The 19,199-nt window shown below is 33.7% G+C and overlaps 3 protein-coding genes across 3 annotated transcripts in view; 1 reads left to right on the plus strand and 2 right to left on the minus strand.

The window, feature by feature from the left end:
* Nucleotides 1-19,199, minus strand: part of T48 (FU domain-containing protein T48) — a 161,629-nt gene that overhangs the window by 47,071 nt on the left and 95,359 nt on the right. The gene's annotated exons all lie outside the window — the stretch shown is intronic.
* Nucleotides 1,303-2,382, plus strand: LOC143227330 (uncharacterized). Its single transcript, XM_076458786.1, has one exon. The coding sequence runs from the start codon at nucleotides 1,303-1,305 to the stop codon at nucleotides 2,380-2,382; it is 1,080 nt and encodes a 359-aa protein (XP_076314901.1).
* Nucleotides 5,756-19,199, minus strand: part of LOC143227331 (uncharacterized) — a 138,578-nt gene continuing 125,134 nt past the window's right edge. Inside the window, exons 20-24 of the mRNA XM_076458787.1 lie at nucleotides 18,942-19,058; nucleotides 11,366-11,452; nucleotides 9,021-9,150; nucleotides 8,035-8,184; nucleotides 5,756-6,333 (exon numbers count right to left, since the gene is read on the minus strand). Of these exons, the coding sequence (XP_076314902.1) occupies nucleotides 6,215-6,333; nucleotides 8,035-8,184; nucleotides 9,021-9,150; nucleotides 11,366-11,452; nucleotides 18,942-19,058 (603 nt within the window). The 3' untranslated portion in view covers nucleotides 5,756-6,214. The remainder of the gene's footprint in view (nucleotides 6,334-8,034; nucleotides 8,185-9,020; nucleotides 9,151-11,365; nucleotides 11,453-18,941; nucleotides 19,059-19,199) is intronic.

Raw genomic sequence — 19,199 nt, forward strand, 5'->3', positions numbered from 1 at the left:
AATCCCTGAAGGTGGATAGCCCAATTTGCAGTTTGGCCCAAAAACAAACCAATACTATAAGTTACTCATAAATGACATCTCAACTCAATTATTCACCCAAACTATTGTTTTAGGAAGGTGAATTTGATACACGACTGCTTACAGTCATTCTCCTCTGAATTGACAATTAGAACACACAATTAGAATATTTATTGCTGTAGTTTGTTTTTGGTGCGAGTTAAACTGAATGTCGCGCATGTGCGCGATTTAACTTGACGCAATGAACAATTAAAATACATTATTACACTATTCATACGCCAAATCAATGGTTTTATCACCTTCCTTTCAATAACTGCATGTACGTTAACACAGATAATTATCGCCGTAGTTAGAGCCAATATTCTGTAGAGGGCAAATTTAAGTTATCACATTATGCGTGTATGAGTGAAAGGAGTCAACACAACTGAGAATATAACCTCTATTCTCACAGGTAGTTATTATAGCCGAAACAGCTGAAGATACGACTTCATCTTCATGCAGATGATCTTGAAGATGTTTAACACAGTGAAGTTTGTATGAAAGTTATTTGTTGAAATCGAAAAGTAAACTGTTTTTGTTTAATAATATTTATCTCTATACTTAGCCTTTTTACGTTATATTTGAAAGTGACATTGTCCAAATAAACTAATTGTATTACATTTACTTTCGTATTTTCAGCTTTGACGATCTTCAGAAACTTAAAATTTTATGACAAGGAACTACTTTTTATAAATTAAAGTGTGGGGACGGCTTGAATGAGTAGAGAAAGAAATTGATAAACGTGTAACGTTTCTTTCACCATCCATTCAAATTATTTTCATTAAAAACAAAGTTCTTGCGTGAACACTTACAGGTTTCTGTAGATTACAGATAAACTGTGCAAACCTTCTCTGTGTTCTTACAGCAAAGCCTCATCGGGCTATCTGCTGAGCCCACCGAGGGGAATCGAACCCCTGATTGTAGCGTTGTAAATCCGTAGACTTACCGCTGTACAAGCGCGGGGCATGCAAACCTTGTAAAGGAAGAAGAGAAAAATGAATGCTATGGTTTGAACTCGCATTGAAACAGATTATGGAGGGGTGGTCACGCACTTTTCAACATTCAACTGTTTAGGGACGTTTGTCTCTTTTTTTTTTTTTTCGTTTGTTTGCGGTTACGTCATAGGAGTGTAAACAGCGTAAAACATGAAAGGTGTAGGTGGCGCTTCAAACCCATCATACCTACGATACTTATATAAGTGTTGAGTGGTACGGTTTCTTTATTCGGCAGACTTGCTCTTTCGCTATGTACGGACTGTTTGCTCTGTTGGGTTATCATGTGGTAACTCTTGTTTCTGGGTTCGCTGTAAACGAATTTACTAACAATGAAAACAGACCTGGGGCTCATCTCATTGTTATTACTGCTCCACGGCAATACGACAGTTATTATCAAAGAAATTACTTTAACATTCTACAGTTTGACATTGATTATGCTAGGCAAGTTATGGGGAAGGACAATATTGTTGTCCTTGGAGACCAATATGCTATACAAATATTTAAAAAATATCTTCCCGACGATATTCTACTGGAGCTCGAAATGGAGGACATTTGGATGAGAGATCCCACGACTGTGAATCCTTATAAACCCATCCAGTTCCGTCTCACGCCTGCATCCTACGAGGAAGATCAGTATGTGGCAGATAGAGTTCAGCGAGTATTCTCTTCGGTTTTCAAGTCTTTGGGAGTCCAGTTTGACGAAACCCCCAAGAATAACGGTTACTTCATGGACGGAGGCAATGTAGTTGATAATTATAAAGACAAAATCGTCGTCACCGATCGTTTTCTTCAGGACAACCAACTTATAAAGGCTGAAGCTAAGGAAATATTAAAGGAACTCTACCAAGGAGTTGATAAGGTTGCCATAGTTCCCACAGACGACCCTGAAGGCCTAGCCCACTCTGACGGTATGGTTATGTTTATCAACAACAATGCTGTCATGATTACCAATTACGACTACAATAGTACTCTGAAAAAACTGATAACGAAGGAACTGCTGGATGAATTTCCAGGAATTGAACTGATTCAGGATGCCGACACTTGGACGTCCAAGGCTTATGACCCAAAGATCTCGTCAGCTTGTGGACTTATGGTGAATGGCGTATTAACAGAGAATTTCCTTTACGTCCCTACGTTCAACAACCCGACCGACGGGTCCATCTTGAGAGCTATTCAAGACAAGACCAACAGAATTGTTGTACCAATAAACGCTTCGCGGGTCTGCGAGATGGGTGGTAGTGTGAGATGTTTGTCATGGCAACAAACAGGTGAAAACGCTAGAAAGATAATCGAAGCTGCGAGAAATGATGATTACCCTTGGTTGTACTGAAACAAACAACAACGTTTTTCAATCTAGAACTTACTTTATTTTTGTTTGGAATTTACTATCAGACGAGCTTTTGATATTGTAAAAAAACTAATGATATAATCTATGTACCTCCACGTTTAATGTTTCACTTTAACTCACGTGATATACGCGTCTATAATACTGTTTTTATTCGTCAAAAAGAGTGTTAATAATTAACCATTTTAAAGCTTTATTTCTTATTACCTCTGTTTAATTCTCATTTTTGTTTCTGTTTAATTTTTTATTAACCAAAAGCTTGGAAAATTAATGTTGCTTTCAATTATGTTTCTCCTAGAAACATTGCAAACTAACTTAACTGATTATGACTAAACTATATCCTCAGTACTAACTAAAACGGTAAACATATCGTTCAGGTAATTGTGGTAAATATATAAAAATATTATTTTATTCTTTGGGTGTGTGATAAAGGAAAACACTACATATATTAATTAAGCGTTATAGCCGAATCCCATATATTCTATACTCACATGATAAGTAATCAGATATTTTATCATCAGTTAAATAAATCAGTTGAGAATTTTATAGCACAAATTTCTATTTTAATGGGTATTACCTCACCATGAATGTATGGTTCTCTGTTTAGTTCTATACCACTCCATGTAATTATTAGACTGTACAATTAAAAACAGTCATTAGTAAAACAACTGAATGAGATATTTATTTAAACAATCTCATGTTTCAGAACCTAACGGTTGTGACGTTCTAACTAGTATCACTGCATCACAGAACTAGCTTAACAACATATACAACAACAGTGTTTATTATCTTCAGTTTGCGACTAACAACAATTACAACAACAAGTGTTTATGATCTCCAGCTTGCTACTAACAACAGCTACACCATAGTGTTTATCATCTCCAGCTTGCTACTAACAACACTTACAACAACAGTTTTATCATCTCCAGCTTGCTACTAACAACAACTACACCACAGTTTTTATCATCTCCAGCTTGCTACTAACAACAACTACACCACAGTTTTTATCATCTCCAGCTTGCTACTAACAACAACTACACCACAGTTTTTATCATCTCCAGCTTGCTACTAACAACAACTACACCACAGTTTTTATCATCTCCAGCTTGCTACTAACAACAGCTACACCACAGTTTTTATCATCTCCAGCTTGCTACTAACAACAGCTACACCACAGTTTTTATCATCTCCAGCTTGCTACTAACAACAGCTACACCACAGTTTTTATCATCTCCAGCTTACAACTAACAACTACAACAACAAGTGTTTATCATCTCCAGCTTGTTACTAACAACTACAACAACAGTGTTTATCATCTCCAGCTTGCTACTAACAACAGCTACACCACAGTGTTTATCATCTCCAGCTTACAACTAACAACTACAACAACAAGTGTTTATCATCTCCAGCTTGTTACTAACAACTACAACAACAGTGTTTATCATCTCCAGCTTGTTACTAACAACAACAGTTTTTATCATCTCCAGATTCAGCATTCATCACCTATCATAGCACATGATACACAACCGATACAACAATTTCATTGAATGTAAAGCATGTCTGTTTCTTTAAGCTACTTCAGAACAATTTGAGTTAAAAACATGTTCAGTTTCCATTATATCCCAGGAAGCAATCTCAATATAGTTAAAAACATTCCACTCTTCTTACCTTGTCCACTTATTTCTTAGGTTCCACCAGTGATTACCAACAGCTTTTTACCTGAACAAGTTTGTAGTTGTAAATCAATACATTTTTGTAATCCTACTTCTGTTTTCTAAATTGGTGCCATTATACTACAAGCTTAAAATATCTTTACTTATACTTAACTAACTTATAAACTTATTGTTCCTTATGGTCTTGAAAGACAAACTTATACAACTTTCTCACATAATGTGATTAATTCAGACACTTTTTAAAATTGTATGTAATTTTTATATTACCACTTTCTCTCTCATATTAATTAACAATGTCATCTTGACACACTAGCATATTTCTATTTTCATATTTTTCACAAATCCCACCTACTTAATCTTGATTTGATGCTAAAAACAATATTATCTTCATCTGTAACAGATTGAGATAACAATATTTTTTTGTGGTTGATGTTTTCCTAATGCAAAGCTTTACAATATTTTCTCTGAAGAATTGATTAATCACTTTAATTTATTAAAATTAAAATATTATTTACACTGACTTTCTCTGTTTATTTTTGAAGAATAATTCAGTTATAAATTATTTTAAATGTAACTTATGACATATCTAGCCTAATTACTTGCAAGACAGAGAGAGAGAATGAAAAAGAACAAAAGGACAAATACCATGAAATGTATTAAAATCTAAACAAATTTGCCCCCAGTGGCAAAATGGCATGTTTGCAGAGTTACAACACTAGAAACCAGGTTTTGATACACATTGTGGTCGACAGAGCACAGAGAATCCATTATGTAGTTTTGTTGCTAAATACAAAACAATCAAACTAAATCAAAAAGTTGAAAAACACTCAAACTTTGCAACCCTGTTTGGCCTCTTTCCTGTCATACATATTTTTGTTAAACTGTGATTGATCATATTAATAAAAATAAAAATGTAATACAAAACTAATCTGTCATTAAAAACAAACATAAAAGAATATCCTAGAAGCAATCATAAAGTTTGTGTCTTTATGTTGTTATTGTTTGGCAACAGATGATTTTATGAAATGTTTCTTTCCACAATTTTATTTCCCTCCCTCTTGGCACAGCCGTACGTCTGCAGATTTACAGCATTAGAAGGTGGTTTCAATACCATAAGAGACATAGCCCATTGTATAGCTGTGTGCTTAAATAGAAATAAACTATCTTTTGTTTTTTCCCAATTTAACTACAGTTCTGATTCTTTATCAGTTCTCTCAATTTCCCCACAATTTTCCATCGTATTCTTCTGTACACTGAACTAATTCTGGACAGCTTGTTGTTCTTTCAAAAAAGTGGGGAATTTTTGTGTGTCACTGATACTTGATAAGTAATTGACATACGTTTTAAAATAATAATTGTATACACAGCTGTACCAAAACTCAAACCTGCTCGTGTATGCACCAAAACTCATATCTGCATGTGCATGAATGAAAACAGACTTGTGTGCACATATATCCTTATTCATTCTGGAGCATGCATGTAGCTAAATTCGTATCATACCAATATATACACCTGCTTACAATGCTAGAAACTGAGTTTTGATGCTCCTTGTGGGCAGAGCTCAGAGTAGCTTATTATGTAGCTTTGTGCTTAATTTAAATAAATAGATTTGAATTATAGTCACTAATTATCTCTACATCAAAAGATATGTGCACACATGTGTAGTAAATGAACAAAGTATTATAATAAGTATATTTATTGGTTTACTACATATTATTGCACAACTACATGTTGCACCTTCCTTCAATACCTGTGTAAAATAAATTCACAAAAATATATATTTTTTAAAATAAACAAAAAGTAAAAAACAAATAAAACAACCAAGCAGTTAATGTTGCAACTGTCACAGTAATTATATACATTTACAGAAGCAAGCTGATTAAGAATCATTAAATATAGAAAATGATAAGTTTGATTTTACATAATTATTTCTGTATATTTTTAGTATCCAGGTATTTTATTATTTTATGAACATCAAATTTATTCAAGTAAACCTTTAAAACTTTCTAGTATTGCTCTTTTGTTTACCAGTCATGATTCCACAAATAAACACCAACTCTGTACAGTTACCCGTTACAGCTATCATGAAAAAAACTGGCACATTATGTGTGGATGTATGTTTTTTTTTTCTCTTTTTATTTCAGTCATTTTCGATCTTGTTCCGAGTGTCGGTTTTGTTTCCAGTCATCAGAGGACAATGTCCGCCACTTCTCTTTACCAGGAATTCCATCTTGCCCAGGAAAGCTTGGAGATCTCATTAATTCTGAAATATCAAGAAACATAATCATAAAATAACTTCAACATCGAAGTTACTTTGAATCCAAAGTGAAAGTAAGCTGCAACTAAAGTAGTTGTGTTTGTGAGGTTTCTTAGAATGTGTCTAAGCAAATTCAACTTATAAAAGGAAAAATCAAACCAATTTAAGAAGCAGCACTAGATTTTTGAAACTATTTTACAATTATTTGAAAACAAATCCTCTAGATATTAAAACAACTTAAAAAATATCCAAGAGGTCTGTGAAAAAAAATTTCATAAGATCAAGTTATTGTACAATGTAACAACCTACAATATTTTTAGAGATTTTGAGGTACTTTTGTTTCTTTGAACCACCAACAGTCTCCAAACAATGATATACATTATTAAATTGTACTATTTTATTAATGATTGATTGACTGATTGTTTGGAATTAAGCATAAAGCTACACAATGGGCTACCTGTTCTCGGCCCATCACTGGCATCAAAACCCAGTTTATAACAGTGTGAGTCCACAGATGTGCCACTGGGGGGTGTATCATTAAGGACTATTACATTTTCAAGTTTTGACTTGGTATAATTATCATATCAGACATAATATTTCATTGTATGTCAGTTCATTTATTTTCTGGAGTCTAATATGAGAAGTAACATCTGTGAAATAAACAAGTTGGTGTTAAAATAATGTAAAAACCAGTGCTTGCACTGACATTTATAATTATTATTATTGACTAGTGAGCAATTCAATATATTGCCAGTAACATGTAGCCCAATTTAAATAAATCATAACAAATCCAAATAATAAAATTCAGCATATTTTGACAATGCTATCGTTCAAAATTGTTTTCAGTAAAAATTAACAAAACTTACAGAATATGTTTAAGATTTACTTCAAGTTGCATCAATAGCTACACAGTAACACCATAGAAAGAATTAATTAAGCTTGGAAAAGCTTTTTTTTTTTCCTTTTTTTAACCAAATTAAAATCCAATAAACTAAAACTGCTTGTGATGAGAAACCCACTTGAAGTAAAAATGTATTCTCAAGATGGCTGATATGGGTATTAAAACTTCAATTAAAATAAAGTACAGAACAACGTTTTAACCTTCTTAAATCAGGTTAACCTGAAGATGATCTAATATGACTGAAACAGTGTTCTGTACTTCATTTTAAAGTTTTAATACCCATACTGACCATCTTGAGAATACATTTAAACTAAAGTTGCTCATTTTCCCTCTGGACATGGTTAACAAGAAACAGTTATCACAGGCAACTTTGAGTAAATAATAGTTAAAATAACCTAACAAAATAACCTTTTTTAACAGATAGTAAACCAGTTTCTTTACTTTTCTTCTAATAAAACTAGTTTCCATGTTTTTGTATAACGTGAATTTAAAAATACAGCATACCCTGGAAAGTATAAACAAAATAGGGTTAAAAACATTTTGCCATTTTAGAGTAAATACTAGCATATATTGTTAACACGTTACATTTGAAAAATTTAAAAAGTTTGCATTGTATGACAATCTGAAAATATTTTGGAAATTGATGTACCCTTTAATCATCTTTCTGTAACACAATATGCCCCAAACCAACAAGAAAATAAAGGAAGCAATCATGCATATAAGTTTGTTGTTTTTATAGAGGAACTAAGTCTTAGCTTGGAGCTGAAGATACAACAACTAATAATAATGTTTCTCAAAGAAATCACCTTCAGCAGAGTAAAGTGCTAGAGAATGTGATCTTCTAGGTTTCGATTCAAAAGCTCTTCGAGAGAACGTACTACTATTTGTGACTGGGTTGTGGCGAGAGGTGAGGCTTGTCTCTCTAATCCTACACTCACTGCCGTCTTCTTCACTCACTGTTTTAAGTTAAAAAAAATGTTACATTTACATTGTTTTAAATATTTATAGTAGTAAAGTCAGTGTCTGTATACTTAACTTAAAAGTAAAATAATGAGCTATCCCAAAACTTCTTAAGGACCAATTAGATTTCAAAAGGTAAACTAATATTACATTTTAGGTATAGAATCAATGATACCATAAACGATAGTAGTAACATAAATAATATAGTGATAGTAATACCAAACATAGTGCTCACCCAACATTTATATATTCCTTGCAATTTGTTTAATTCTTTCTAAATTTTTTGGTTATAAAGCAATAAGGATAACAATATGTAATTATAATGATGCTGTGGTTTAGCTTTGCTATTGTCATAAAGTCAGAAGAAGCTATTTCAATTGTTACATAAAAGTGAAGCTAATTAATTTTCTGTAACAGCCAGTTTATCTAGAAAAACTCACAAAACCTACAATCTTCATTTTTGTTACACATTAATATTAACTTTCAGTTATCTGTATGACACGTAACTGATATAAAAGGTTAAAACATTATGCAATAAATGTAACAAAGTTGAATAGTTTGAGAGATGTAGTTTGGTAAGAAGGCACAACCTGGAAGGTGTTTACTTCTAAACATATTACCTTGAATATTGTGTTAAGGAGACACTTTGACATTCCTTCTTCCACATACAAGTGTTCTGAAACTTCATTATAACATAATATTCAAAGCAAGACAGCTAATAGTACACACCTTTCAAACTTAAACAGTAACTAAGTTGGAGCAAGTACCTCTTAAATAAACAAAAGCAGCAATGAAAGTATCTTATCTGTTTTTTTTGTTATACATTACTTACCAGTTGAAGAAGAGACAATGAAAGATTCTAGCCTTGTTCTCAGACTGCTGACTTCATCCTCTCGCAGCCTGCGCTCAGCTTTCAAACTCTGGTCTAACTGTAGACATTGGATATCCAACATATTGACATGCTATACACAGACTGACAGGTCAGGTAATGTCTCATGCATAAACATAAAAACTCAAGACAAAACAAGGGGCAAGACCTTACAAAATTAAACACTAAATAAACAAGAGTTACTGAGCACAAATTATTTTAAAGCAAGCACAGGAATGAAACAAAATTAAAACTCCGCTAAACATTGTAGAGATGAAGCTTTATGTGCTCATGGACAATGAGATCACTGTAGTAGACCAGTCTACAGTAACTAAAGTGTTACAGAAGAATGCAGTCTACAGTAACTAAAGTGTTACAAAAGAATGCAGTCTACAGTAACTAAAGTGTTACAAAAGAATGCAGTCTATAGTAACTAAAGTGTTACAAAAGAATGCAGTCTATAGTACCTAAAGTGTTACAAAAGAATGCAATCCACAGTAACTAAAATGTTGAAAGAAATGTTATAATAGTGGTGTTTTGAGTAGCAAGGTTTTCTTGGTGACTAATACAACAGTTTTCTGTTCTTAGTAATTGTAGAACAAGAAAAATGTAACAATAAAATAATACTACCCTGGTTTTAATTAAAAGCATTTTGAACAGACATTTAAAAATACATGCTACTGCTTGGTTTTACATAAAGATTTTAAAATGTTACTGGTTTGGGATGTTAGCATTGGTAACTATTTTAACAAAACACAATGAAATTATAAATTACAAATGCAAAACATATGCTAAACAACAACAAAAAAGGAACCCTACTCTTGTTATAATGAGTTCAGATGGGCAAGGCAGTTAACAAATAATGCTGCAAGTGAAAGAAAAATACCAATGTATAGAATCACAGAGACTAACGTTTTTTTTATAAACAAGTAATATTTTGTGCAAAAGAGAAAGAACTAAAGTTTTGAATAAAAAATGCTAATATTTTAATGAAAAGTCTTGTGTTAAGAGCAGAAAAAGAGGACTAGTGCTTTAAGTAAGAAACACCAGTGTTTTGTGAATTCCAAAAGAAAGAAAAAAAGAGGACTAGTGCTTTAAGTAAGAAACACTAGTGTTTTTGTGGATTCAAAAAGAAAGAAAAAAGAGGACTAGTACTTTAAGTAAGAAACACCAGTGTTTTTGTGGATTCAAAAAGAAAAAAAAAAGAGGACTAGTGCTTTAAGTAAGAAACACCAGTATTTTTGTGGATTCAAAAAGAAAGAAAAAAAGAGGACTAGTGCTTTAAGTAAGAAACACCAGTGTTTTTGTGGATTCAAAAAGAAAGAAAAAAGAGGACTAGTACTTTAAGTAAGAAACACCAGTGTTTTTGTGGATTCAAAAAGAAAAAAAAAAGAGGACTAGTGCTTTAAGTAAGAAACACCAGTATTTTGTGGATTCAAAAAGAAAGAAAAAAAGAGGACTAGTGCTTTAAGTAAGAAACACCAGTGTTTTTGTGGATTCAAAAAGAAAGAAAAAAGAGGACTAGTACTTTAAGTAAGAAACACCAGTGTTTTTGTGGATTCAAAAAGAAAGAAAAAAAGAGGACTAGTGCTTTAAGTAAGAAACACCAGTGTTTTTGTGGATTCTAAAAGAAAGAGGACCAATGAAGTACAGCCAATGCTGTAATTACTGTCACTAATTACTGCTGGGGCCTCTTGTCTATTTGAGATAGAATATGAATAATTTTTTCACAATATATTTTGGTCAGTTATTTTCTACACTGAATGTTTTAACAAGCAAAAATATAAGGTTACTCTGTCTTTTTTAATCCATGTGTGGAATAAACTTTTTCACATGTACCAGTATTGGATTAATGTGTGGATGTTGACAGCCTTAATGACCCTATTTGATATTTGATAGTAGATTGTAAAGCAGCCTCATGTTTCAATAGGATCAATGGCCTGAAGAAAATATCCACCCCAATTAAAACAAAAATTGTAATGGATACTTTTTAGGCCACTGATCCTATTGGATCATTTGGCTGCTTTACAATGCTACCACTTGGTTATTTGGGCTTTAGACCTATCGGTTGCCAGGCTCATTGAGGCTGTCAATATGTTGGAATTCTTCACCATTACCAAGGATGTGTGAGGCTGGAATGATGAAGTGCATGTCACTTGATTGGTTATTGTGCAGCCTAGAGGGAACATTGCCTCTGACTGTTAGTGAACAGTATAAAAACACATTCATAACTTGAGAATAAAAAAGTGTTTTATTATTACCAAGACAGTCTTTATATACAGTTTTCCTAACTTCTAATTATTACTTACATTCTCAGTTAAATGAACTTTCTGAAGCAGTTCAGCATTTTCCTCCTTTTGTTTGGCTAGCTCTTGGTCCCGAAGATGGACAAGTTGCTGGAAAGGTGCATAAAAAATATGAGTAAGTTTTCTAATAAATATATATATTTATATTGATACAATTTTCAAAAACTTACTTAGGAGTAACCTGTAATTTGAACTTGTGTATCAAAGTATTCACTAAAAATAGATACAAATCCATAAAAAGAAATCATTCAAGATACTGGGTTTTTTAATTTATAACCTGATGGCATGTTACCAAACAGTTGTTGTTGTTCTTCTGTATTGTAGCACACATCAAATAAAAGACCTCAGTAACAATGAAAACATTATAATGCTTGAAGTATATTTTAGCTAAGGGCAGTTCATGTGTCCACTGTACTTGATAAACTACAGTACTTGTGTCCACTGTCTTCTGCAATTATTACCGTACTGTACATATCTTCACTACTGCATGTGCTTGCTACCGCTTTAGTTTTTACACTGTTGTATGACTCCACTACATCCTGTACTTGTTACACTACTTTATACATCACCACTACATATGTACTTGTTACACTACTATACACATCACCACCGCATCCTGTACTTGTTACACTACTGTATACATCACCACCGCATCCTGTACTTGTTACACTACTGTATACATCACCACTACATCCTGTACTTGTTACACTACTGTATACATCACCACTACATCTGTACTTGTTACACTACTGTATACATCACCACTACATCTGTACTTGTTACACTACTGTATACATGTACACTGTACTTGTTACACTACTGTACACATCACCACTACATCTGTACTTGTTACACTACTGTACTACATCACCACTACATCTGTACTTGTTTATCCACTTGTTACTGTATACATCATACATACACCACTGTATACATCACACTACATATGTACTTGTTACACTACTGTATACATCACCACATCCTGTACTTGTTACACTACTGTATACATCACCACTGCATCCTGTACTTGTTACACTACTGTATACATCACCGCTACATCTGTACTTGTTACACTACTGTATACATCACCGTTAGATCCTGTACTTGTTACACTACTGTATACATCACCGTTAGATCCTGTACTTGTTACACTACTGTATACATCACCGTTAGATCCTGTACTTGTTACACTACTGTATACATCACCACTGCATCCTGTACTTGTTACACTACCGTATACATCACCATTAGATCCTGTACTTGTTACACTACCGTATACATCACCATTAGATCCTGTACTTGTTACACTACTGTATACATCACCACTGCATCCTGTACTTGTTACACCACTGTATACATCACTGTTATATCCTGTACTTGTTACACTACTTTATACATCACCACTACATATGTACTTGTTACACTACTATACACATCACTGCTACATCTGTACTTGTTACACTACTATACACATCACTGCTACATCTGTACTTGTTACACTACTATACACATCACTGTACTTATTACACTACTATACACATCACTGCTACATCTGTACTTGTTACACTACTATACACATCACTGCTACATCTGTACTTGTTACACTACTATACACATCACTGCTACATCTGTACTTGTTACACTACTATACACATCACCGCTACATCTGTACTTGTTACACTACTATACACATCACCGCTACATCTGTACTTGTTACACTACTATACACATCACCGCTACATCTGTACTTGTTACACTACTGTATACATCACAGTTATATCCTGTACTTGTTACACTACTGTATACATCACTGTTATATCCTGTACTTGTTACACTACTGTATACATCACTGTTATATCCTGTACTTGTTACACTACTGTATACATCACCACTGCATCCTGTACTTGTTACACTACTATACACATCACCACCGCATCCTGTACTTGTTACACTACTGTATACATCACCACTACATCTGTACTTGTTACACTACTGTATACATCACCACTACATCTGTACTTGTTACACTACTATACACTCACCACTGCTATTTGTTACACTACATCACATCACCACTGCATCCTGTACTTGTTACACTACTATACACATCACCACTGCATCCTGTACTTGTTACACTACTATACACATCACCACCGCATCCTGTACTTGTTACACTACTATACATATCACCACCGCATCCTGTACTTGTTACACTACTGTATACATCACCACATCCTGTCTTGTTACACTACTGTATACATCAGATCCTGTACTTGTTACACTACTGTATACATCACCATTAGATCCTGTACTTGTTACACTACTGTATACATCACCACTGCATCCTGTACTTGTTACACTACTGTATACATCACTGTTATATCCTGTACTTGTTACACTACTGTATACATCACCACTACACCTGTACTTGTTACACTACTGTATACATCACCGTTAGATCCTGTACTTGTTACACTACTGTATACATCACCACTACTTGTTACACTACTGTATACATCACCACTGCATCCTGTACTTGTTACACTACTGTATACATCACCACTGCATCCTGTACTTGTTACACTACTGTATACATCACCACTGCATCCTGTACTTGTTACACTACTGTATACATCACCACTGCATCCTGTACTTGTTACACTACTGTATACATCACCACTGCATCCTGTACTTGTTACACTACTGTATACATCACCACTACATCTGTACTTGTTACACTACTGTATACATCACCACTACATCTGTACTTGTTACACTACTGTATACATCACCACTACATCTGTACTTGTTACACTACTGTATACATCACCACTACATCTGTACTTGTTACACTACTGTATACATCACCACTACATCCTGTACTTGTTACACTACTGTATACATCACCACTGCATCCTGTACTTGTTACACTACTGTATACATCACCACTGCATCCTGTACTTGTTACACTACTGTATACATCACCACTACATCTGTACTTGTTACACTACTGTATACATCACCACTGCATCCTGTACTTGTTACACTACTGTATACATCACCACTGCATCCTGTACTTGTTACACTACTGTATACATCACCACTGCATCCTGTACTTGTTACACTACTGTATACATCACCACTGCATCCTGTACTTGTTACACTACTGTATACATCACCACTACATCCTGTACTTGTTACACTACTGTATACATCACCGTTAGATCCTGTACTTGTTACACTACTGTATACATCACCACTGCATCCTGTACTTGTTACACTACTGTATACATCACTGTTATATCCTGAACTTGTTACACTACTGTATACATCACCACTACATCTGTCTTGTTACACTACTGTATACATCACCATCATCCTGTACTTGTTACACTACTGTATACATCACCACTGCATCCTGTACTTGTTACACTACTGTATACATCACCACTGCATCCTGTACTTGTTACACTACTGTATACATCACCACTGCATCCTGTACTTGTTACACTACTGTATACATCACCACTACATCTGTACTTGTTACACTACTGTATACATCACCACTGCATCCTGTACTTGTTACACTACTGTATACATCACCACTGCATCCTGTACTTGTTACACTACTGTATACATCACCACTGCATCCTGTACTTGTTAGACTACTGTATACATCACCACTGCATCCTGTACTTGTTAGACTACTGTATACATCACCACTGCATCCTACATCTGTACTTGTTACACTACTGTATACATCACCACTGCATCCTGTACTTGTTAGACTACTGTATACATCACCACTGCATCCTGTACTTGTTACACTACTGTATACATCACCACTGCATCCTGTACTTGTTAGACTACTGTATACATCACCACTACATCTGTACTTGTTACACTATTGTTTACATCACCACTACATCTGTACTTGTTACACTACTGTATACATCACCACTGCATCCTGTACTTGTTAGACTACTGTATACATCACCACTGCATCCTGTACTTGTTAGACTACTGTATACATCACCACTACATCTGTACTTGTTAGACTATTGTTTACATCACCACTACATCTGTACTTGTTACACTACTGTATACATCACCACTGCATCCTGTACTTGTTAGACTACTGTATACATCACCACTACATCTGTACTTGTTAGACTACTGTATACATCACCACTGCATCCTGTACTTGTTACATTATTGTTTACATCACCACTACATCTGTACTTGTTAGACTACTGTATACATCACCACTACATCCTGTACTTGTTACACTACTGTATACATCACCACTGCATCCTGTACTTGTTACACTACTGTATACATCACCACTGCATCTGTACTTGTTACACTACTGTATACATCACCACTGCATCCTGTACTTGTTACACTACTGTATACATCACCACTGCATCCTGTACTTGTTAGACTACTGTATACATCACCACTACATCCTGTACTTGTTACACTACTGTATACATCACCACTGCATCCCTTGTTACACTACTGTATACATCACCACTGCATCCTGTACTACACTACTGTATACATCACCACTGCATCCCTGTTACTACTGTTTACATCACCACTACATCTGTACTACACTGTTACATCACCACTACATCCTGTACTTGTTACACTACTGTATACATCACCACTGCATCCTGTACTTGTTACACTACTGTATACATCACCACTACATCTGTACTTGTTACACTACTGTATACATCACCACTACATCTGTACTTGTTACACTACTGTATACATCACCACCACTGTACACTACTGTATACATCACCACTGCATCCTGTACTTGTTACACTACTGTATACATCACCACTGCATCCTGTACTTGTTACATTACCATGCACGTCCTCTAGTTTTTGTACTTATTACACAGAACACAAATAAGCACAGTATGTTTCACGAAGATGGCATATTAATTTTTGGTTAGTGTATGTGGGGTCTGAGGGAGATCTCATAGTTCAGTATGCAATCAGTGGTCAGCTGATTTCTGCTTACCAACTTTCTAAAACAGTTCTCAAGCAGTACAAGTAAATTACATTTTTATACATTTGTTTTCTTGATATATTACACACATCCATACACCACTACTTTAATCACAATTATGTTAGTAAATTATCATTAATTTATATTAATTTATTAAAATAATCAATTTCATTTCTTTTAAAATTCATATGGTTTCCACTTTTTATTCACAAGTTTACGAATATTAGAAACCATTTTAACTGTGATGTTTATAGTTAATATGTAAATAAACATTCCATAAGTAAAGTTGAATTTTTAATCATACAACATGTCATAGGGTTAGACTCATCTACAAATGTTGATTTCATTACAATATTCATAATTAATAAGTATAATAATATGGTAGTTTAATAAATTATACTTTTTTGATCATATGTATGAGCCATGTCTCGTATTTTACTGAAACTGCCATTGGAAGAGAAGATTGTTATAATTAAAGATAGAATACATTTGGATAATTTCTATTTATAACAGATGCTTACAGTTTGATCAGTATTAATATTACCATTCATATGATACAATTTACATAATATCTAAATACTTAAAATATATACAAAGTTAAGACGTCTTATACCATTATGAAGTTTATATTCATAACAAAGTGTGGTATGCACTAAATAGATTTAATGATTACAAATCAAGTTAACCAAATGGCTTTAAAACTTACTTTATAAAAAATGGGACATACGAATTGGTGCCTACTGAATTTAGAAAGTGACTGAGCTATTGCACTTGTGATTAATTATTTCATTAAACCATTCTATTTAACATGGCACTGAACTACTGTCTCTAAAAATGAACTATCACTTTTGGATACTATATCAATGTTATTCATTCTACTTCTTGTCACTGTGTATATAATTAAATGATTAACCTTAGATGGTCACTTTGGTTCCTAGACATGTTGCTTTAATTAATCATAAAATGTTTAAGATAGGAAGTACATTATGCTAATATAATAACAGTTAGGGAAACAGTAACTTATAAGCATCAGGAAAAGTTTTATTGATGGTGGAATATACTAAATGTTTCAACAGAACATTGGTCTGTCTTCTTCAGGTATGAACAGTACAAAGCAATCCAAAGTTTATACATCGTTGCAAAGACAATAGTGATTAAATGGAATGGAAGCAGCATCAGCAGGTGATAGGATATAGGTATAGGTCAGGTCTGATCAAGTGTATTAATTTTGATTAGACCTTAACAAATACAGTTGACATTGCTGGGGTCATTATCACAGTTTAGGGAGAAGTTATTTGTTTTGACGATTTCCGTAATTTTTTAACATTCTTTCATAGTTTTGAGTTAGTATTGGAAAAGAAATTCGTCCTAAAGTATTTTGTGACTTGTTTCATGTTGAGGATACGTTACAGTGGATAACTGGAGGTCACCTCGATGCATGTGACCTGGGTGTTTTTTTGTTTCTTATTTTTAAGGAATGTGACGTTTGTCCTTTTCACAATCACATGGGATACTGTATGTGCTTTGTTTTTACTCTTTCAATAAGGATTTCTAATGTAGTAAGATATTAATTTTTGTGAAGGTTTGAATACAGTTTTTCCATTAATACTTACACAATTATAGTGTCAAGTAATTTTGTTTGTTATTTCTGGCACAAAAGGTAATGAAACAAACTTGTGTGTTGTGCTGTTGATAGATGAAAGGTTAGTGTTAATAATATATATTTCACTGTTTTGAAGTTTGATACAAGCCCTATCTATGATATTTGGGTTAAAACTTCTAGATAGTACTAAATGTTTTTAGGTAGCTTAATTTAGTAGTTAAGAATTAATGTGTTAAGACACATTAAGATACAATGTCATAATTTTCACATTTGAAATACTGTTGTTTCCAATTTTTAGATGCAAGTGTAAAAAAACAAAGAAGATAATATAGTTATCACCATTATATACAGGAAACCCCATTCAGTAACCATGACACCACACATAAGTTTTAATCACCATCTACTACAGAAAATATTCTTCTACATCATACACACACATCGTGCTATACAACTTTGAACCCACAAAGAAATATGTCGGACAAACATCACGTTCGTCACAAATTAGAAGCAAAAAATACCCAGGTCACTTGCATAGAGGTGACTTTCAGTTACCCATCTTAATATATCACTGACATGAAACAGGTAACAAAATACTTTGGAATGAATTTCTTCTCCTAAACTGATTTAAAACTATAAAAGAAAAAGACTGATTAGACCTGTCACTGAACTGTGATAATGGCTCCAGTAATATCAGCCATATTTAGCAAAGTAAATTTACCATTCATACACTTGACCAGACCCGACATCTACCTATATCCTATCATCTGCTGATACTATTTCCATCCCATTTAATCCATATTGTCTTTATAATGACACATAAACTTTGGATATACATGAAGAAGACAGACCAATGTTCTGTCAAAACATGTTCCATCATCAATAAAATTTTTCCTTATTCTTATAAATAATTGTTTGCTTCCCTGTTATAATCATACAGTAGATAAACTATACCTTCAATGCTGCCTCGTGTTCAACATCCTTGACATTCAATAGCTCTTCTTTCTTATCAGCTACTTCTGATGCCAAGTGAGCTCGTAACTGTTTATTTCGAGCTAGTAAGTCAAAAACCTGAAATAACACAGGATGTTAGTATTGAAGGATGTGGACATATCTACAGATTCAAAATGTTCAAACTCTAGATAAAGTGTAAGCAATGTATCAAACTGCATATGGTGAAGTCTTATTTCAGAGGCAATTATCATATGCAAA

Source organism: Tachypleus tridentatus, chromosome 9 (assembly GCF_004210375.1).
Source record: "Tachypleus tridentatus isolate NWPU-2018 chromosome 9, ASM421037v1, whole genome shotgun sequence".
Classification (NCBI taxonomy): Eukaryota; Metazoa; Arthropoda; class Merostomata; order Xiphosura; family Limulidae; genus Tachypleus; species Tachypleus tridentatus.